The 22,993-nt window shown below is 41.3% G+C and overlaps 1 protein-coding gene across 2 annotated transcripts in view; it reads right to left on the reverse strand.

Annotated features, from left to right (window-relative positions):
- Positions 1 to 22,993, reverse strand: part of LOC117513707 (syntaxin-12-like) — a 113,008-nt gene that overhangs the window by 64,007 nt on the left and 26,008 nt on the right. The window contains exons 5-6 of one of the 2 annotated variants that reach the window (XM_034173948.1): positions 16,197 to 16,330; positions 5,791 to 5,798 (exon numbers count right to left, since the gene is read on the reverse strand). In XM_034173948.1, coding sequence (XP_034029839.1) covers positions 5,791 to 5,798; positions 16,197 to 16,330 — 142 coding nt within the window. Of the gene's footprint in view, positions 1 to 5,790; positions 5,799 to 16,192; positions 16,331 to 22,993 lie in introns of both variants that reach the window. The other variant, XM_034173949.1, reaches the window with a different exon arrangement.

Here is a 22,993-nt window from a genome sequence, read left to right on the forward strand (position 1 = left end):
TCCTCCTGAAATCCACAATGACCTCCTTGGTTTTGGTGGTGTTCAGAAGCAGGTTATTCTCTGAACACTACTGGGTCAGATGTTGTGCCACCTCACTGTCAATGATAAGTCCAACTATAGTGGTGTCATCAGCAAACTTCACAATAGCGTTGGGAGAGTGGATGGTGGTGCAGTCCTGAGTACAGAGGGAGAACAGGACTGGGCTGAGCACACAGCCCTGTGACACCCCAGTGTTCAGCATGATGGTGGTGGATGCATGTCTTCCTATCCTGACATTATGTGGCCTATAGATAAGAAAGTCCATAATCCATGTGCAGAGTGAAGTGATAAATCCAAGATCCTGGAGTTTGTGAACCAGTTTATAGGGGATTATTGTATTTAAGGGGGAGCTGAAGTCTATGAAGAGTATGTATTTGGTTGTTCCAGGTGGGTCAGGGCTGACTGCAGTGCAACAGAGACTGCATCCTCTGCAGATCTGTTCCTCTGGTAGGAAAACTGGTATCTATCTAGAGCTGCAGGGATGATGTCTCTGATGGGGGACTGGATGATCCTCTCAAAGCACTTCATGACTACCGAGGTCAAGATGCATTACATGGTGTTACATACAGTGAGGAAAATAAGTATTTGAACACCCTGCGATTTTGCAAGTTCTCCTACTTAGAAATCATGGAGGGGTCTGAAATTTTCATCTTAGGTGCATGTCCACTGTGAGAGATATAATCTAAAAAAAAAAAATTCCGGAAATCACAATGTATGATTTTTCAATAATTTATTTGTATGTTACTGTTGCAAATAAGTATTTGAACACCTGTGAAAATCAATGTTAATATTTGGGACAGTAGCCTTTGCTTGCAATTACAGAGGTCAAACGTTTTCTGTAGTTTTTCACCAGGTTTTCACACACTGCAGCAGGGATTTTGGTCCACTTCTCCATACAGATCTTCTCCAAATCTTTCAGGTTTGAGTTTCAGCTCCCTCCAAAGATTTTCTATTGAGTTCAGGTCTGGAAACTGGCCAGGCAACTCCAGGACCTTGAAATGCTTCTTACGGAGCCCCTCCTTAGTTGCCCTGGCTGTGTGTTTGGGGTCTCTGTCATGCTGGAAGACCCAGACATGACCCATTTTCAATGCTCTTAGTGAGGGAAGGAGGTTGTTTGCCAGAATCTTGCAATACATGACCCCATCCATCCTCCCTTCAATACGGTGCAGTTGTCCTGTCCCCTTTGCAGAAGAGCACCCCAGAGTATGATGTTTCTACCCCCATGCTTCACGATTGGGATGGTTTTCTTGGGGTTGTTCTCATCCTCTAAACATGGTAAGTGAAGATGATTCCAAAAAGCTCTATTCTGGTCTCATCTGACCACATGATCTTCTCCCATGCCTCCTCTGGATCATCCAGATGGTCATTGGTGAACTTCAAATGGGCCTGGACATGTGCTGGCTTGAGCAGGGGGACCTTGCTGCCTTGCAGGATTTTAAACCATGACAGCATCATGTGTTACTAATGTAATCTTTGTGACTGTGGTCCCAGCTCTCTTCAGGTCATTGACCAGGTCCTCCTGTGTAGTTCTGAGCTTTCTCAGAATCATCCTTACTCCACAAAGTGAGATCTTGCATGGAATCCCAGACCGAGGGAGATTGACAGTCATCTTGTGTTTCTTCCACTTTCTAATAGTGACAAGTGACAAAGTTTTTATTCGGCACACAAATATTCAAATAGAAAAAAATGAACAATTCCACAAACAAACACAGACAAAACTAGTGAGTCCGAAAGGGTGTGGGCTGAAGCAAAGCTTATTAGCACCCACCCCTGCTCGTACAAGTCCAACAATTCTTATCAGTCATATTTACATAAATACAAATTCACTACTACATGTCGACACACAGACATACACATCAATATACTATTCACTTATAATTATTTATATAGTACCAGATCACAAGAAAGTCGAATCAAGGCACTTTACGCCAGTAAGGACTAACCTTACCAACCCCCAGAGCGAGCACTAGGCAACTGTGGTGAGGAAAAATTCCCTATAAGGAAGAAACCTCAAGCAGACCAGGCTCTTGGGGGTGACCCTCTGCTTGGGCTGTGCCATATATACCTATATACTTTACAAACATAAATATATACATACATACATACATACACACAGTCACTTATATACATATACACCTACCCATATCTATATATCTACATACGCATATACATACCCACACATTCAAATATACAATGAGTCCCACTTATAAATTGAAAATTCCATATAAATCAAATTATATTTGCTTCTTTATGATACTTAGACATGATGTTCTTTTTGAGTAGTTTCTTAAATCTTACTAAGTTACTACTCATTCTAACCTCTGTTGAACATTTGTTCCATTTCCTCACCCCAACCACAGACACACAAAAACCCTTTACATTTGTTCTTACTGCTGGTTTCATAAAAATTGCACAACCTCTTAAACTATATCTGGATTCCCTCAATCGGAACAGACTCTGGACATGTCTCGGTAAGGCTTGGTTTTTCGCTCGAAATAAAGTTTGAATTGTAATGTAATCGACCAAATCTATGAATTTTAATAAATTTAAAGACATAAATAAAGAATGAGTTGGTTCACGATATTGTTTATTGCAGATGATTCGTATGGCTCGTTTTTGCAAAAGGAATATTGGATTGGTATTTGATTTGTAAGTGTTTCCCCATGACTCAACACAATATGTCATATATGGTACCATCAGAGAATGATATAAAGTAAGTAACCCTTCTTGCGGCAGTAGGTCTTTGGCTTTATACAGAATGGCTATAGTTTTTGACAATTTTGATTTCACATAATTTATATGTGGTTTCCAGCTAAGTTATTATCAATTATAACACCTAAAAATTTATTCTCTGTTACTAACTCAATTTCCTTATTGTTTAGTTAAATTTTTACATTTGGGTGCCTGTTTATTTCCAAATATAATACATTTAGTTTTCCCAAGGTTGAGTGACAACTTATTAGCATCAAACCAAACCTTAAATTTTTCCAGTTCTTTCTCCACTATGTCCAGAAGCTGTTCAAGATTTTCACCGCTACAGAACACAGTTGTATCATCCGCAAAAAGGACACATCTCAGTGAACTCGACACCCAACTTATATCATTTATATAGATTCTAAACAACAAAGGACCCAGCACTGAGCCCTGCGGCACCCCACATGTGACATCCCTGAGTTCAGAATTTGTATTATTGAACTGAACATACTGAAATCTGCCTTGTAAATAACTAGCTATCCATTCATATGCCAGACCTCTGATTCCATATTTCTGCAGTTTAATTAATAGTATTCCATGGTTAATTGTGTCAAACGCTTTCTGTAAATAAAAAAAAACACCTATTGTGTATTGTTTATTGTCAATTGCAGTTGCTATACTTTCCACAAAGTCCATCAAAGCATGTGATGTAGTTCAAGACCTTCTGAATCCATATTGTTCTTCACAAATGATGTTATGCTTCAGTAAATAATCATTTAATCTTTTAGCAAATATTTTTTCCAAATTTTGGAAAATTGTGGCAGGAGTGATATAGGTCTATAATTAGAAAATGTGTGTTTGTCACCAGTTTTAAACAGAGGAATTACTTTGCTATTTTCATTTGAGAAGGAAATTTACCGTACTTAGTGACATATTGCAAATATAATTGAACGGTTTTACTATACAATCAATAACTTTTTTTAATAAAGCCATATCCAAATTATAAAATCAGTCGATTTCTTACTTTTTGAACCATGAACAGATCAAGTATTTCCCTTTCATGAGTACCACCAATGAACATGTGAAACAGATTTGTTAAACGTGAATTATTTACCCAGAAGTTATTAGTTGATGAGTCAATTTTACTGGCAAGATTTTTACCCACATTAACGAAGTATTCATTAAAGTGTTCAGCAATAGACTCGTCGTTATCAATTGTGATGTAGTTGTTACTCTGAAAAAATGAAGGATAATCTCTAGTTACGCTATTCTTTTTTACTATTTCATTTAATATGTTCCATGTGTTTTTGATGTTATTTCTATTTTTGACAAGTAACTCATTATAATATATTTTTTTACTGAGTCTCATGATATTGATTAACTTATTCTTATATGTTTTATACTTATTTTCAGCTTCCTTAGTTCGTAGTTTTATGAATTTTTACATGCCCTCTGAAGCCCCTTAGTTATCCATGGTTTGTTGCTATATTGATTTCTATATATTTTGTCAACAAATGGACAGTGTTTATTATACAAACTGGAAAAAATGGAAATGAAAGCATCATATGACCTGTCAACATCATCAACAAAAACATCTGACCAATTCTGACTTGATAAATCCTCCCTTAAATTATCAATTGTTTCAGGTGTTACTTTCTACTCATGAATTTGGTATTGCTTCGATACTTACAACAACCCTCCAATGCAAAGACTGAGAAACTGGCAAGTGATCACTGATATCACTGACCAGTAGTCCCCCACTAAGATTACCGGATATAACGTTAGTTAAAATATTGTCAATGAGAGTTGTTGAGTCCATAGTTATTCTGCTAGGATGAATGATGGTTGGAAACAGTCCTAAACAATACAAGGTGTTTGTGGATGATTGTGAGGGTTTAAAAAATCTATATTGAAATCTCCACAGACAAATAAATGCTTATTTCTGTTGATTTTGTTGTACATTCCTAAGATAATGTCTTCAAAGGTGTCAATATTTGTCCCAGGAGCTCTGTAAATACAACTAACAACTATGTTTTTGGAGTTTATAGATGTAATTTCTATGGTAACACATTCCATGATGTTGTCCACTGTAAATGACATGTTGTTAATGAGTTTACAGTTATAATCGGACCTTACAAACAATGCAACGCCTCCACCCCTTCTCATCTGCCTATTAACCAGGAACAATTCATAACCATCAAGATATACGAGATCTTTATTATCCTCATTTAACCATGTTTCTGAAATTGCAATAACTGAATAACGTTTTTTGGATGTTTTCAAACAATCATTAATAGTGGACAGATTACGAGAAAGACTTCTGCTGTTGAAATGTATAATTGAAAAATCTTCATCATTGATTTTATAATTTTTGAATTGTTCTTCTGTAAAATATTTGCACTGTCTCACAATATTCTCACTGAAAAAGGTATCAGGATCATTTTCAGATTCGAAGGGGTGGTTAGCAGAGTTATTATAATTAAATGTATCTAGACAGAGCTCCTGGCAGAATAAACGGATCATTATCCTTAATCATTATGTCTCTCTTGTCTCCGGGTGTAGATGATGTGGATGAGTGGGTTGCTCCAGTCTGCATCATGGTGCTGTGATGTGTTTGAGTCCTCATACCTATTGTTCATATTTGTCCAGCTCCTCGATGTTCCTTATTGCCATAACCTTTGCTTGTTCCGGTGATCCGTTCAGTTTGATGAATATTTTACAGTTTGAAGTCCATGTGTGCTGGATTTTTCCCTGTTTCTTTAAGAAGCATGCTTTCCTGGCAATGTCGGCATTCCGTTTGGTGAGATGTTCATTGATGAATACGTTTGTCCCTTTCAGTTTTCTTCCTTGTTTTAACAGTGCTGTTTTGTGTTTTCTGTTGATAAATCTCATGATGACGGTTCGTTTATCACCGTCATTTCTCCGGGGCAGAGGGTGGCACGCTTCAATGTTATTTAAATCCATTTCTATACCTTTAGATAAGAGGAAATCAGCAACCTGTTTTTCCACAGAGCTGACCTCCTGTTCACTGGGCTCCCCTCCGCTCTCATCTGTTACCGCCCGTGCGTAGGACCGTGGTTTGATGTGAAGACCTTTGATGATGACGTTGTTAATTCTGGTGTACTGCTCCAATTCAGCCACTCTATTTTCCAGCTGCACTAGACGCCGGTCTTTCTCAGCGTTCTGGAGCCGTAATGCCTTCACCTCCTCCACCAGATCCATGATTGATTTCTGTTGCTGCTTCACAACAGAAATCTCCTCTGATAGAAGGTCCAGAGATTTTTTAATATCGTCACCTTCCTCCGCTGTCAGAACCTTCTTAGGCCCCATGGTCGGCTTATGGGCAGCTTGACGATCGCCGATGTTAACAGCCTGCGTTGTTTGTCACCGGGATGGATCTGCACTGCACTGGTGCCGCGCGGCCTCGGTGTTTCCGTGCTGATGGATCCGCGGTGGCTGCACGAGGCCTCGGGGAAGCGGCACTCGTGACGCGCGGCTTTAATGACGCAGCGCGCAGCCTCTGTGAATTCACCACGTTGGGCGGGCCTCGGACGTTGTTGCCGTCCAGTCGCGGGACTAAGTTGCCGGTTGAGGTGGTATTCCCACTGTCCGGGTTGGCAAACACCGGCGTGGCAGATGGCAACTACAAACACCACCTCTGAAAACTCAGGTACAAACTTTTTGCAGCTCGCTCTGACGACACGCAGCTCTCTAGTGACGACACGCCTCTGTCTCTTTGTTTTTGTAATAAATAATCATAACAGTTGTTGTCTTCTCACCAAGCTGCTTGCCTGTTGTCCTGTAGTCCATCCCAGCCTTGTGCAGGTCTACAGTTTTGTCCCTGGTGTCCTTAGACAGCTCTTTGGTCTTGGCTATGGTGGACAGGTTGGAGTGTGATTGATTGAGTGTGTGAACAGGTGTCTTTTATACAGGTAACAAGTTCAAACAGGTGCAATTACTACAGCTAAAGAGTGCAGAATAAGAGGGCTTCTTAAAGAAAAATTAACAGGTCTGTGTGAGCCAGAATTCTTGCTGGTTGGTAGGTGTTCAAATACTTATTTGCAGCAGTAACATCAATCAATCAATCAATCAATTTTTTTATATAGCGCCAAATCACAACAAACAGTTGCCCCAAGGCGCTTTATATTGTAGGCAAGGCCATACAATAATTATGTAAAACCCCAACAGTCAAAACGACCCCCTGTGAGCAAGCACTTGGCTACAGTGGGAAGGAAAAACTCCCTTTTAACAGGAAGAAACCTCCAGCAGAACCAGGCTCAGGGAGGGGCAGTCTTCTGCTGGGACTGGTTGGGGCTGAGGGAGAGAACCAGGAAAAAGACATGCTGTGGAGGGGAGCAGAGATCGATCACTAATGATTAAATGCAGAGTGGTGCATACAGAGCAAAAAGAGAAAGAAACAGTGCATCATGGGGAACCCCCCAGCAGTCTACGTCTATAGCAGCATAACTAAGGGATGGTTTAGGGTCACCTGATCCAGCCCTAACTATAGCTTTAGCAAAAAGGAAAGTTTTAAGCCTAATCTTAAAAGTAGAGAGGGTGTCTGTCTCCCTGATCTGAATTGGGAGCTGGTTCCACAGGAGAGGAGCCTGAAAGCTGAAGGCTCTGCCTCCCATTCTACTCTTACAAACCCTAGGAACTACAAGTAAGCCTGCAGTCTGAGAGCGAAGCGCTCTATTGGGGTGATATGGTACTACGAGGTCCCTAAGATAAGATGGGGCCTGATTATTCAAAACCTTATAATAAAGTACAAATAAAGTATTAAAAAATCATACATTGTGAGTGTCTCGCACAGTGGACATGCACCTAAGATGAAAATTTCAGACCCCTCCATGATTTCTAAGTGGGAGAACTTGCAAAACCGCAGGGTGTTCAAATACTTATTTTCCTCACTGTACATTACTGGAGACAAAAAAGACAGACACACACACACACACGACATTTGACATGATACAGATGGAACAACACATTGAGTTGTGGCCAAAGTTCACCAAACTGCCATAAGAATTTGTAGGATGTGTCGATCCATCTTTTCCATTTTTGAAACCCCAAAACAAGAACACTGAAAGATAGGGAGAAAAAAAACTGTACATGACGAAAGGACACAACTTCTAAAGTGTGCATATGCAAGTATCCAGATCCATGTAGCCCATACATGGGGAAAAACAGAAAAAAGTATTGTGTTTAAAATGTTATTGCATGTGCATAATATAGAATTTGATTCCACAGTTTGATCAATTTGTGCACGAGTTAAAAAACTAAATAATTTGGCAGTGCACACAGCAAGCGATGGGGGACTGACCCGCATTTATTCAGTGTTCTTTTTGGCCTTGCCTTGATTGCTTCATCGTGTTTTTGATTACCTGCCTGTGTACCTCAACCACGCCTAAGCCTGATGATTTTGTTACTGCTTCTTTTGGACTGCCTATCTGTGTACCGACCCCAGCTAACGAACCAAGTAAACGCTTTAACTCCACTGAGCTGTGTACCTCCATCCTGCATTTGTATCCAGCCTGGTTTACCAGCCAACCCTGATAGATCGATCTGGCCAACTATGGATGCAGCAGACACAGATGCTTTCCAGCAGGTGTTACGCCACCACAGCCAGCAGCTAGCTCAACAGGAGGACCATCTTGCCACCCTGAACTCTTGGAATTATACGCATTAGGTAAGGCGGCAAGACAGCTTCATGGCCTCCGTGTGCTATAATATGGAGCAACTACTGTCTCTACCATGAAGCCATCAGGCTACGACCGACACGGTCCCTGCTGCCTCACGCCTTCCAGGACCATCATCAGCCCCGCCGGCTTCCGTACCCATCTCTGACGTCTGTAATCAACTCTCCCGGCCTGAGGGTTTTTTCCGGAGGGTCAGGGGACGTAAGCCTTTTATCAATTGGAGCCTGACAGGCATACAAGACAGCAGTGGATCGCAAAATGGTCGACAGTGCCCTCCTCCTCCTCTCCTACGCCCAGGGACAACAAGTGTGGGCTTTCCACGTGCCACCTGCCACTGCGAGGAGTCCCTCGGAAAATGGCTCCCAGATTTGTTGGCCCGTTCCCAGTATCCAAGATCTTTAACCCTGTCTCTGTCCGTCTCCACCTTCCAAGGTCCAAGAGGGTTCAACCAACATTCCATGTCAGTCACCTGAAGCCTGTACGGTCCAGCCCTTCCTCACCTATCTGTGTACCGACGACCAGCTAACAAACTAAGTAAACGCTTTAACTCCACTGAGCTGTGTGCCTGCATCCTGCATTTGTGTCCAGCCTGCTTTTCCAGCCAACCCTGATAGTTTTCACTTAATTCATCATAGTTATGTGAGGTGTTGATTTCAGAATGCAGGCACCAACTCCAGTGTGTAGGTTTGTTAATCAAGGGACATAACTCTGCCAAAATGTGTCAATCTTGTACAATATTACAATATGCATATTATTGACCTAATTTGATTTGCAACAAGTTATATGAAATTCCATCTAAAAGTGTAATAGGAGTTGATTTCAGAATGCAGGTACCCACTCACCAAATTGACAGAGTCCAGATTTGTTAATCAAGGGCCGTAACTCTGGTAAAATAGGCCCAACGATATGATAATGTACGTATTACCAAACTATAACAAGGACTTGTACCAAGTTTCATGAAATTCCTTCTAAAAATGTGACAGGAATTGATTTCAGAATACTTATACCTTTTTGGGGACAGACTGACAGAAATCACCACAACATAATTCCCCTCCAGGCCTTCGTCCAGCGGGGGATAAAAAGCAGAGATGCAACTCAAATTAACCAAACTGGATATGCACCAGTCCCAGACTGCGCCTTGAAATCCTGTCCACAAACATCACAAACAGGACTGATGACAAGGGGCAGCCCTGGCAGAATCCAACACCCACCGGAAACAGGTCTGATGTAATGCAGAAAATGCGGACACAGCTCATACTTTGCTCATATATTGGGTGTCCCAAAAATATGCAACATTTTATCAGCAAAGAAAATGGTTAAAGCATATGTCTAGGAAATACATTTATGGCTGGATAGAAAGCTGAAAGGTTGAAGTTTTTCATACCAATGTCAATATTGGCCCTGCATTTTGTCAGTCTAGCATAAAGTCGCTGCACCTGCTTGACACTCTTGGTCTGGTGCCAAAACTCAATTTTTGTTCGCTGTAGTATGGTTAATCTTGGCATTTTCCTGAGTCTTGCTTGGCATCAACATAAACTTTAGGGTCTCTGCAAGTAAAAAAGAAACATAAGTGATTAAGTTTGTAGCATTTAAGGGTCAAACCGAGTGTTTTAAATGTTGTATATTTTTTTGGGACACCCTATAGAGACCGAATCGCATGTTGCAGCAAATCCAGTACCCAATACTCTCACAGCACCCCCCACATGATACCCTGAGGAACCCAGTCATACGTCTTTTCCAAGTCCACAAAACACATGTAGACTGGTTGGTCATACTCCCAAGACCCCTCCAATATCCTTGCAAGGGTAAAGAGTTGGTCCACCATTCCATGACCAGGATGGAACCTGCATTGCTCCTCCTGAATCTGAGGTTCAACTAATGCTCTGCGTCTCCACTGTAGTACCCTGGCATAGACTTTCCCAGGAAGGCTGAAAAGCAATCAGTCAATCAACATTTATTTATAAAGCGCTTTTATAGCAGCCAGATTGTCTACTTTTTTTTTTTTTTACTAATAGCCCAATTTCATAGCCTTAAGAGTGTGCATATCGTGAATGCTTGGTCTTGTTGGATTTGAGAATCTACTGAATCTACTGGTACCTTGTTTCCCATGTAACAATAAGAAATATACTCAAAACCTGGATTAATCTTTTTAGTCACATAGCACTACTATTATTCTGAACACTACTGTGTGTGTGTGTATATATATATATATATATATATATATATATATATATATACTGAGGAAAATAAGTATTTGAACACCCTGCAGTTTTGCAAGTTCTCCCACTTAGAAATCACGGAGGGGTCTGAAATTTTCATCTTAGGTGCACGTCCACAGTGAGAGACATAATCTAAAATAAATAAATAAATAAATAAAAATACGGAAATCACAATGTATGATTTTTTTAATAATTTATTTGTATGTTACTGTTGCAAATAAGTATTTGAACACCTACCAACCAGCAAGAATTCTGGATCACACAGACCTGTTAATTTTTTTTTAAGAAGCCCTCTTATTCTGCACACTCTACCTGTATTAACTGCACCTGTTTGAACTTGTTACCTGTATAAAGACAGTCACACTCCAACCTGTCCACCATAGCCAAGACCAAAGAGCTGTCTAAGAACACCAGAGACAAATTGTAGGCCTGCACAAGGCTGGGATGGACTACAGGACAACAGGCAAGCAGCTTGGTAGAAGACAACTGTTATTTATTAGAAAGTGGAAGAAACACAAAATGACTGTCAATCTCCCTCGGTCTGAGATTCCATGCAAGATCTCACTTTGTGGGGTAAGGACGATTCTGAGAAAGCTCAGAATTACACAGGAGGACCTGGTCAATGACCTGAAGAGATCTGGGACCACAGTCACAAAGATTACATTAGTAACACATGATGCTGTCATGGTTTAAAATCCTGCAGGGCAGCAAGGTCCCCCTGCTCAAGCCAGCACATGTCCAGGCCCATTTGAAGTTCACCAGTGACCATCTGGATGATCCAGAGGAGGCATGGGAGAAGGTCATGTGGTCAGATGAGACCAGAATAGAGCTTTTTGGAATCAACTCCACTTACCATGTTTAGAGGATGAGAACAACCCCAAGAAAACCATCCCAACCGTGAAGCATGGGGGTGGAAACACCATACTCTGGGGGTGCTCTTCTGCAAAGGGGACAGGACGACTGTATGGAGGAGTGAACCAAAATCCCTGCTGCAGTGTGTGAAAACTTGGTCGAGAACTACAGGAAATGTTTGACCTCTGTAATTGCAAACAAAGGCTACTGTACCAAATATTAACACTGATTTTCACAGGTGTTCAAATACTTATTTGCAGCAGTAACATACAAATAAATTATTAAAAAAATCATACATTGTGATTTCCGGATTTTTTTTTTTTTTAGATTATGTCTCTCACAGTGGACATGCAAAGATGAAAATGTCAGACCCATCCATGATTTCTAAGTGGGAGAACTTGCAAAAAGTGTTCAAATACTTATTTTCCTCACTGTACAGTAGTGTTCAGAATAATAGTAGTGCTATGTGACTAAAAACATTAATCCAGGTTTTGAGTATATTTCTTATTGTTACATGGGAAACAAGGTACCAGTAGATTCAGTAGTCTCACAAATCCAACAAGACCAAGCATTCATGATATGCACACTCTTAAGGCTATGAAATTGGTCTATTAGTAAAAAAAAAGTAGAAAGGAGGGTTTTCACAATAATAGTAGTGTGGCATTCAGTAAGTGAGTTCGCCAATTTTGTGGAACAAACAGGTGTGAATCAGGTGTCCCCTATTTACGGATGAAGCCAGCACCTGTTGAACATGCTTTTCTCTTTGAAAGCCTGAGAAAAATGGGACGTTCAAGATATTGTTCAGAAGAACAGCGTAGTTTGATTAAAAAGTTGATTGGAGAGGGTAAAACTTATACGCAGGTGCAAAAAATTATAGGCTGTTAATCTACAAAGATCTCCAATGCTTTAAAATAGACAAAACAAACAAACAAACAAAAAAAAAACAGAGACGCGTGGAAGAAAATGGAAAACAACCATCAAAATTGATAGAAGATAACCAGAATGGCAACGGATCACCCATTGATCAGCTCCAGAATGATCAAAGACAGTCTGGAGTTACCTTTAAGTGCTGTGACAGTTAGAAGACGCCTGTGTGAAGCTAATTTATGTGCAAGAATCCCCTGCAAAGTCCCTCTGTTAAATAAAAGACATGTGCAGAAGAGGTTACAATTTGCCAAAGAACACATCAACTGGCCTAAAGAGAAATGGAGGAATATTTTCTGGACTGATGAGAGTAAAATTGTTCTTTTTGGGTCCAAGGGCCACAGACAGTTTGTGGGACGATCCCAAACTCTGAATTCAAGCCACAGTTCACGGTGAAGACAGTGAAGCATGGTGGTGCAAGCATCATGATATGGGCATGTTTCTCCTACTATGGTGTTGGGCCTATATATCGCATACCAGGTATCATGGATCAGTTTGGATATGTCAAAATACTTGAAGAGGTCATGCTGCCTTATGCTGAAGAGGACAATCCCTTGAAATGGGTGTTTCAACAAGACAATGACCCCAAGCACACTAGTAAAGGAGCAAAATCTTGGTTCCAAACCAACAAAATGAATGTTTTGGAGTGGCCTGCCCAATCCCCGGACCTAAATCCAATTGAGAACTTGTGGGGTGACATAAAAAAAGCTGTTTCTGAAGCAAAACCAAGAAATGTGAATTGTAGAATGTTGTTAAAGAATCTTGGAGTGGAATAACAGCTGAAAGGTGCCACAAGTTGGCTGACTCCATGCCTCACAGATGTGAAGAAATCATGAAAAACTGTGGTTATATGACTAAATACTAGTTTATTGATTCACAGGATTGCTAAAAAAGCAATTTGAACATAATAGTTTTGAGTATGTAGTGTCAACAGCAGATGCTACTATTATTGTGAACACTCCCTTTTCTACTTTTTTAAACTAATAGCCCAATTTCATAGCCTTACGAAAGTGCATATCATGAATGCTTGGTCTTGTTGGATTTGTGAGACTCTACTGAATCTACTGGTACCTCGTTTCCCATGTAACAGTAAGAAATATTCTCAAAACCTGGATTAATCTTTTTAGTTACATAGCACTACTATTATTCTGAACACTACTGTGTATATATATATATATATATATTCTATTTCTACCTCATTTTCTTAGTTTATTGTACTGTTACAAGTATTAGTATTATTGCTTATCCTTGCACACGCTGTTAGATGAACATTTTCCTCTACACCTTCTTGTGTGTGTTTTTAAGAGCTGACGTAACGTGAATTTCTCCTCTGTGAGATCAATAAAGTTTATCTTATAAAAATTTCTAAAATTATCTTCCTTAAACTCAAAGCAAATCTCTACAACTTGATATAACAAGCTGAAGCGGAGTCCCAAGCTGAATCTACAACTTGCAGATTCAGCTTGGGACTCCAACGAGGGCGGTCACATCTCCTCCACTCTCCCTTATCTCTGCTCTCTGCTTTAACCTTCAAGTCCCTACTTCACCAGACTGAATTCCTCAAATTATATTGGATACTGGTTCTATTGGACTACTATTGGATTAACCATGGAATTGATCAGCTGGTCTCTGAACACTATTGACACAAGAAGGTCAGGACCGGGGGATCCTACCTGCCCAGGTGGAATGTATCCTGCGGCCTATGTTCTCAACTCCTGGGGGTTGTGGCATGTTGCATGCTTGGCGCCTTTCTCCTTTGAGGACATCGAGGAGTTATTCATATTTGGTCTTATGGTAGCAGGGCTGGTACTTACTGGCTTATGTGCTGCCCTGATCTACTGGAAAATTGGCAAGACAGAGGCATCAAGAACCACGGCCCCTCGCTTGTCCGTCATGATTAACGAGGTTGGCAAGGCAGTGCATTCTCAGACTGCGATGACTCTTGAACTCAGACGTAAATTGGATGACATCTTGGAGCAGATGTGTGCCTTGCAGATGAAGATGAAGATTTTGGAGGCCGGGGAATATTCTTAATTCATATTTGGGAATATTCTTAATTCATAATTGGGATTTGGTTGTTCAAGTGAAGCTGTAAAAAGTGTTTTTCACTGCTCAAACCACAACATGGCAGGCTCATCAGCCTTAAAGACAAATTGCCCGACTGTTTTCCTCCAGAGGAATGTCTTCAGGCCTTGGTGATTATCTGGCTGTTTTCTAATCTCAACTCACAAAGACAATAAACTGTTTCACAGGACTGAAGCATGCTCCACTCCCTCTCCCCACCCCCCTACCCCCCCACTCCGGCTTCTGCTCACGTCACCCCTTCCCTTCTGCGGGGGCGCGGTTTTAGCTGCAGCTGGTCCCCGTTCCCCCTGCAAGCTGACGGTGGCGCAACTCAGGGTTGCAGCGTGACCTTCACCCACTTGCCTCAATTCGGATAACGGGTTTCTTCAAATTTAGTGCACACAAACAATGTCAAATGCGTATGTGTTGTCTTTAATTCTGATATGTGCCATTATTACGGTAAACAAGTAATAATTGTGGACTAATTGCTGTCTGAGGTAACTGGAGTGTAAACATAATTTCTCCACTGTGACATCAATAAAGTATATTTCATCTCATCTCTCATCTCATAAATTAATTAAAAATATGAAAGTCAAGATGATGGGTGACATAAGTAATGGCCCCCTTAATAATCAGTTTCATTGACAGTTTTATTCAGATAAGTCAGACGAGGGATACATGAACATTTCCAAATCACTGAATATGTCTTGGACTTTATTTACATCAGTTATGAAGAAATACAAACAGTATTGCACACTATGGTAAATCTGTATGAAGTTGACAGTTCTCAAAAACTGAGGGACTGTGCAAGAAGGACAAGAGTGAGGAAAGCCACCAAGACATGCAAACAACCCAGAAGAACTTATAGGCTTATGTGGCTGCAGAAGTGGTACAGAGGAAGATTTTCTTTCACCAAAACATCAAATCTTTCTCCAATCACAGCCATTGACAGAATACAGAATTTGGTCATGGATGACCATTGTATCACCACACAAGAACTTGCAGAAGACGTGGGGTTTAGCACAGGTTCCATTTTGATGAATTGTCTGGGCATGTGGAGAGTGTCAGTGAAATTCATGCCAAAGCAGGTGGCAGCGAAGGAGAAGCAACTGCATCTGGATGTCTCAGAGCTGCTTATTCTGCTCCGCTGATTCAGACTTCCTGGCCAAACACATCACTCCTCTGATTCCTCAACATCCCTGCTTTCACACACACACTTCTCCCAGCAGTTTGGCCATTGATAGAAGATTTCTGGAAGTCCTATTTGGAATGGTCTTGGAAAGTTCTGCATGAAGTCTCGCGACTCAAATAGTTATGTTTAATAAAGTTCATATTTAAATACCAAACATCGAGCTTCATATTAAGTTTTCATGACATGATAATGAAATGTTAGGAATCTTTGTATAGCAATCATCAATTCTTTTACTTCCTAATATCGGTATTACCCCTCAAAAATCCATATCAGTTAAGCTCTAATTTTCTCATATTCCTTCCTCATACACCCCTAAAGCTCTTGATATGGCACCTTATCACAAACTTTATCAAGATCAAAGCCAAGACTTTTGATCTAACTGATTAATGTCACATCAACAACATTAGCTATCAATATGTCCGTTTGAAATTAAAGCCTGTTCAGTTTATCCTTTATGGCACATGGTATAAAACTACTGCAGTCCCGGATCAATGATGAAGCACAGTACTCACCATTAGTCGGGATCCAGCTCGAACCCTGGCAACTGACTCCTTCTCTTTCTCAGCTGCATGCCGCTGAACCACTTGGAAGTTATTGAGGGCTGTAGAAAAATCATTCATCAAACGCTCCTTCTGGAGCTTTTGCTGTCTCTGAAACAAAGAATAAAAGAAAGGACTAGTTTTCAAATGTCAAACTACAAACACTTAGAGACACAAATTGACATAGATGTCTCAAACTGATTCCAGAGAGTTAATCAGTGAAATCACTTGGTGGAGTGGGTGGTTGCAAAGAAAACCTACACCCTCTTGGCCCTTTCTGAAATCAGTTTGAGACCTCTGAATTAACACCACATTTTTATTATTTATTGTACCATATTATTCCAATTTTACCAGCAGAGGTACAAGCCAAACACATGCATGCATGCACACACACACACACACACACACACACATACACACACACACACACACACACACATACACACACACACACACACACACATACACATATATATACATACACATACGAGGTCTGTGAGAAAAGTAACGGACCTTTATATTTTTTTCAAAAACTATATGGATTTGATTCATATGTTTTTACGTCAGCCAAGCTTGAACCTTCGTGCGCATGCGTGAGTTTTTCCACGCCTGTCGGTTGCGTCATTCGCCTGTGGGCAGGCTTTGAATGAGCACTGGTCCACCCCTCTCGTTGTTGTTTCATTGCGATTAAATGGCGGAATGATTTGGTCTTTTTTTCCATCAGAATTTTTTCAGAAACTGTTAGAGACAGGCAGCTGGAAACATTCGAAAAATGTATCTGGCTTTCGGTGAAAATTTTACGGGATTCACAGAAAATAAGGAGTGTTACTACAGCTTTAAGGACGGTCTACTCATTTCTAAACGGATGGCTGTGTGGAGCCGGGACAGGCCCAGAGGACAAGCCCAGCTCTCCACAATTTCTCTTATACTCACTTGACTGGTAAGCACTGAAAGCCGAGATAGGCATGTCCCAACTTGTCCCCTGGCACTCTGAAATGGAGGTGTTCCTTTGTCTCGCTTCATCAGCGAATCGGTCTGACGCGCGAAGCCTCCGCGCGGCTTTCCATGACAAAATCTCTTGTTAAAAGTGAAATCTGCTGGAAAATGGCTGATGTTCAGCTCTTGCGATAACCAGAGAAATTGCACACGACGGTCCCGGCTCCACACAGCCATCCGTTTAGAAATGATGTGGTGGTTTCTGCCTCTCGATGGCGGCTCGGAGCGCGGCGCACCGTGCGCCACTGTGGGGCATGCTTAAAGCTGTAGTAACACTCCTTATTCTCTGTAAAGCCCGTAAAATTTTCACCGAAAGCCAGATACATTTTTCGAATGGTTTCCAGCTGCCTGTCTCTAACAGTTTCTGAAAACATTTTGATGGAAAAAAGCCCAAATCATTCCGCCATTTCATCGCAATGAAACGACAACGAGCGGGGTGGAGCAGTGCTCACTCAAAGCCTGCCCACAGGCGAATGACGCAACCGACAGGCGTGGAAAAACTCACGCATGCGCACAAAGGTTCAAGCTTGGCTGACGTAAAAACATATGAATCAAATCCATATAGTTTTTGAAAAAAATAAAAAGGTACGATACTTTTCTCACAGACCTTTTACACACACACACACACATATATACGTATATACATACACACACACATATACGTATATACATACACACATATGTGCTGATAATATAATTAGAATATCATGAAAAGTTGATTTATTTCAGTAATTCCATTCAAAAAGTGATACTTGTATAATTATTCATTCCACACAGATTGATATATTTCAAGTGTTTATTTCTTTTAATTTTGATTATTATAACTGACAACTAATGAAAACCCCAAATTCAGTATCTCAGAAAGTTAGAATATTGTGAAAAGGTATTGAAGACACCTGGTGTCGCACTCTAATCAGCTAATTAACTCAAAACACCTGCAAAGGCCTTTAACTGGTCTCAGTCTAGTTCTGTAGGCTACACAATCATGGGGAAGACTGCTGACTTGACGTCTTGTCTGGACTAAAGACAAAAAGGACTGGACTGCTGCTGAGTGGTCCAAAGTTATGTTCTTTGATGAAAGTAAATTTTGCATTTCCTTTGGAAGAGTCTGGAGGAAGAGAGGAGAAGCACAGAATCCACGTTTGCTTGAGGTCCAGTGTAAAGTTTACACAATCAGTGATGGTTTGAGGTGCCATGTCATCTGCTGGTGTTGGTCCACTGTGTTTTCTGAGGTCCAAGGTCAACACAGCCGTCTACCAGGAAGTTGTAGAGCACTTCATGCTTCCTGCTGCTGACCAACTTTATGGAGATGCAGATTACATTTTCCAACAAGACTTGGCACCTGCACACAGTGCCAAAGCTACCAGTACCTGGTTTAAGGACCATGGTATCCCTGTTCTTAACTGGCTAGCAAACTCACCTGACCTTCACCCCATAGAAAATCTATGGGGTATTGCGAAGAAGAAGATGCCACACGCCTGAGCCAACAATGCAGAAGAGCTGAAGGCCACTATCAGAGCAACCTGGGTTCTCATACCACCTGAGCAGTTCCACAGACTGATCGACTCCAGGTTTTGAGCATTTTTGAGGCATTTCGAGGCCACCACAGAGACCTAATTTCATGAATTTCCATTTTAAATTTTTTGTATGTTGGGGTAGGACAGAATACAATAGAAACTTTGTCACTGCACATATATACATACAACAAAACTTGTCCTCTGCATTTAACCCATTCTAATTACATTTAGATGCAATCCAGACACTAGGATCAGTGGGCAGCCACAGTCCGGCGCCCGGGGACCAACTCCAGATGTAAACGCTGCCTTGGTCAGGGGCAGATCCTAAATAAGCATGTTTTTGATTGTGGGAGGAAACTGGAGTGCCCGGAGGAAACCCACGCAGACACAGAAAGAACATGCAAACTCCATACAGTTAGCCATTCAGTGTCATTGGTTCTAGAGTGGGAAAATACTTACCTGGGTAGAAAATGTCAGTGTGTTATGTCTTGCTGTTTAATTGCTGCACGCATTTATCTCCGACGTGAAAATTTGCCGGTTGTGGATCACTGAAGCAGCAGCCTCGTGTCAGTACTTGTGAGCCATGTGTACTCATCTCAACATCACAAATGGGCATGAATGTGGGGGCTTTTACTTTTTAATTCGGGAAAAATCTCACCTCCACACATTTAAAACCCTCCTTTGCTCTCCATCTCTAACAATATAAGGTGCGAAATGATAGCAAGTTGGGGCATCTTGTGCTATCCTGACCCACTTCACTGAGCTTAGGGAGAGATGTCAAAATCCAAGAATGTTTATTACCACAGATTTTATTTTATCTTCATTTATTAAGGAATGCCACCCAATCTGAGTAAACACTTCATTTTTTGCTCGTAAAAATGTATAACAGTGCCTTTTGAAACTAAGTAAATTCTCATTTAATGTTGTGGGCTGGGGTGTTTGGCTGGCTTGGTTTTTGTTTTCTGTTTCTCCCACCAGGTGGTATGCATTCAGGACTGAGTGGCTGAGCATCAGGACCTCACCCTGAACACCTGAGGCTTGTTATCACGTGCAGGTCATCAGGACTCACAGCTGTGGTGTATTTTGTCTTAATCAGAGATTGCTGCATTTAAACCTTGAATGCACAGTGTGTGATTGCCAGAGACTCGATCTTGTGAGCAGACGTGTGAGATCGACGTCAGGAGAACAATCTCACCATCACGGACGCAGAGACCGCTCCAGGTTTGACGCCACAGTCTGTGAAGGAGGATTGGGTGAGGTCTCACGCTCTTCAGCACACTTCCTGAGGTAACTTGGTTTTTGGTGACTTTTATGAAGTAATGACAGTGGATTTGGTGTCCCTCACACCTTGTGTTAGTGAGCTGTCACGTTATGCTAATTGTCTAATCAGCTTCTGCTGCAGTGGAGATTTGAACTGAGTTGTTCCGTGCCTGCAGGGTGAGAAGCTGATGTATAGATTTAAGCCAGGAAGTGTTTGCTGATTGCGTGCACCTTTGAGTTGTGTCTCTCTGTGTGGAGTTGGACTCACCTCATGTTTTCTTTCTTCACAGACTCGGTTTGTCGCGGCCATCTGGGGGGTGTCGGCAGGGTCCCTGGGTCCGAACTGCTGTGGCTCCGGACCGTTTGCGCTGTTGAGAGCGCGCCGTGTTTCCACCTCACCAGACCGCGGACATTTTTGGTTGTTTATCACCCCACTGTTATGTTTATTAAATTCTGTTATCCTTTGAACCGTGCTCTGCTTATTTTATGCTGGCTCCTTTCAAACGCTGGGTCGGTTCTCCGCCCGCGTCCGAAACATAACATTTAATAAGTATAATTTATATCATTTTGTGTTCAAAACACATTCTCGGGCACAGTGTGTATCAATCTGCATTAGAAGGGCTCCAGCCAGAAGCCAGGAATGCCCCAAAGTGACACAGAGTGTTGTGATCCAGAACCGGGCAAAGTGATCCATTTCCGGCAAATATTTGCACCACACATAATGTAGCTTAACATTTTATGTAGCAGGGCTATCCCATCCTGACTTTTTCAGCTAGACAACATCCAAATACCCAATACAACAATACCCAATAAAGGATCCCTTACCAAAAAATAGTACTGATAAGTATATAAAAAGTAAACTGGAAGTATACTTGAAACATACTTGTATGTACTACTTTTTGGTAAGGGATATTCAGTTGCATTATGGCTCCACATAGCAGGACTTTCAAAAAAGTGATCCAGAACTGGGCAACTGACTGCACATGCACAGTATCAATAACTGCAGCACACTTAAAAATTTCAGTGTTTGTAAACACATTTTAATTGCATGAACAGAATTACTGGACACGCACCTGAGCACTGGATGTTCGGTCACTGACCGGTGTTAGAAGCACAGCACTCCCCTTTACCACAAGCCATAGTCATAACGTCCACAAGCTAAAAGTCCAAATGCCAAAATGCTCACAAAAACACCAAAAGGTCCACAGATTTAAGCCAAAACATCCACATGAGGTGTAGTGTCACTAAATCCCTTTCATGTCCCCAACAGCTCGGCGGTTGTCTCCTGCTTAAAGCTGCGCTTACACTGTGCGAGTTTTGGCCCTTTTTGAGCCGGTTTTTCACTCGTGCGAGAATTTTTTTGGATTGTGCCAAGTTTCAGCTTAATTGGGGACAGGCGCACTCTTCCCGTGCCATGCACTCTGCTCCACAGCTCCGGACTGAGCATCGTGCTCACTACTCCCCGCTGTTCTGCCTCCCACCGCGTCTCCGCTCTGGCAGAGCGAAGTCCATTAGGATGCAGCAGAGCAGAACCAGAACTCCAGCGAACAATGCAGGCAGCTAGTTCGTGAAATAAAAGGCATTTGACAGAGGACAGACAGGGTGGAACAACGGGTTTGATTCTCACCGGAGAGGACAGGAATTCAGTTCACATTACTAGACGAAATGACTTCAATCTGACCTTTTTGTGTGCTTGCAAAAGGGTGTGTTATCTAATTTTTACAATAATTTTCCAGCAGCTGGAAACACTCTTTTTATTGTCATGTACATTAACAAAATAAAATAATAATAATAATGGTTGTCTGTTTTATTTCATGTATTTCCACAGGTCACTATTTTCTCAAAATTCTATAATTTCTATATGCCTTATGTGATAAGGTAATAAATAATTAAACAAATACATACAAATAATATTATATTTATTATATTCTATTACCAGTAAACTGTGGATGTTTTGGCAAATATATGTGGATGTTTTGGTTTGTGGACCTTTTGGCTGTGGACGTTATGACCAGCACCCGGTACAAGTGCTGTGGGCTTTGGGCTCACTGCACCTCTTCCGCGCTCTTCTGGACCCGGGCAGATTAGCCCATTTAATATTAACTTTGGTGACATGTTTCTTCGTCTTGCAGTGTTCTTCCAAGGTTTTGTTGATAAAATATGAACATAACGTGCAGAGGGCTTTACCGGGGAGCTAAGCCTTGTGGATGAATTCACAGTCTTGCCTTTGTCCCATCCACCTCCCGCTCCAAACATGTCAAATTAAATTTATTTTCACACCACTATGGATGTCTTTAACACGGTCTTCGTCTTGTCTCTTTGTCAGTTTCATCATGTTAAAGATGCAGCTCGATAGACCAAAACTTTCAGAAAATCAAAATGTTCACGTTCGGGTGACTTTCGATATTACAGAGATTCTGATTGGCTGAAAGTTCGCTGTTGTAGAAAAAGTAACCAATGACATTGCGTGTTTTAGCTTGCAGTTTCAGGAATGCGGGTCCCGTGCATATGAGGAAAGGTTTAACAAGCACGGCTAGCCCCGCTGCACCTCCCTCAGCCCCCCAATTTTTCTCAACGGATTTACGCTGATCTTAGAAATCCAGAAAATGTCAGAAATTCACAGATCTGCAGAAAATTCTTATCCCTGATATATACACATACACTGCATCCAGAAAACATTCGCAGCGCTTCACTTTTTCTGCATTGTTATATTACAGCCTTATTCCAAAATTAAGTTAATTCAGTTTTCTCCTCAAAATTCTACTCACAACACACCTGTAATGACAACATGAAAAAAGTTTTTTCTGTAATTTTTGCAAATTTATTTAAAAATATATAACTAAGAAATCACATGTACACAAGTATTCACCACCTTTGCTCAGTACTTTGTTGATGCACTTTTGGCGGCAAGTACAGCCTCAAGACTTCTTAAATATGATGCCACAAGCTTTGTGCACCTATCTTTGGGCAGTTTTGCCCATTTCTCTTTGCAGCACCTCTC

Source organism: Thalassophryne amazonica, chromosome 7 (genome assembly GCF_902500255.1).
Source record: "Thalassophryne amazonica chromosome 7, fThaAma1.1, whole genome shotgun sequence".
Taxonomy (NCBI): Eukaryota; Metazoa; Chordata; class Actinopteri; order Batrachoidiformes; family Batrachoididae; genus Thalassophryne; species Thalassophryne amazonica.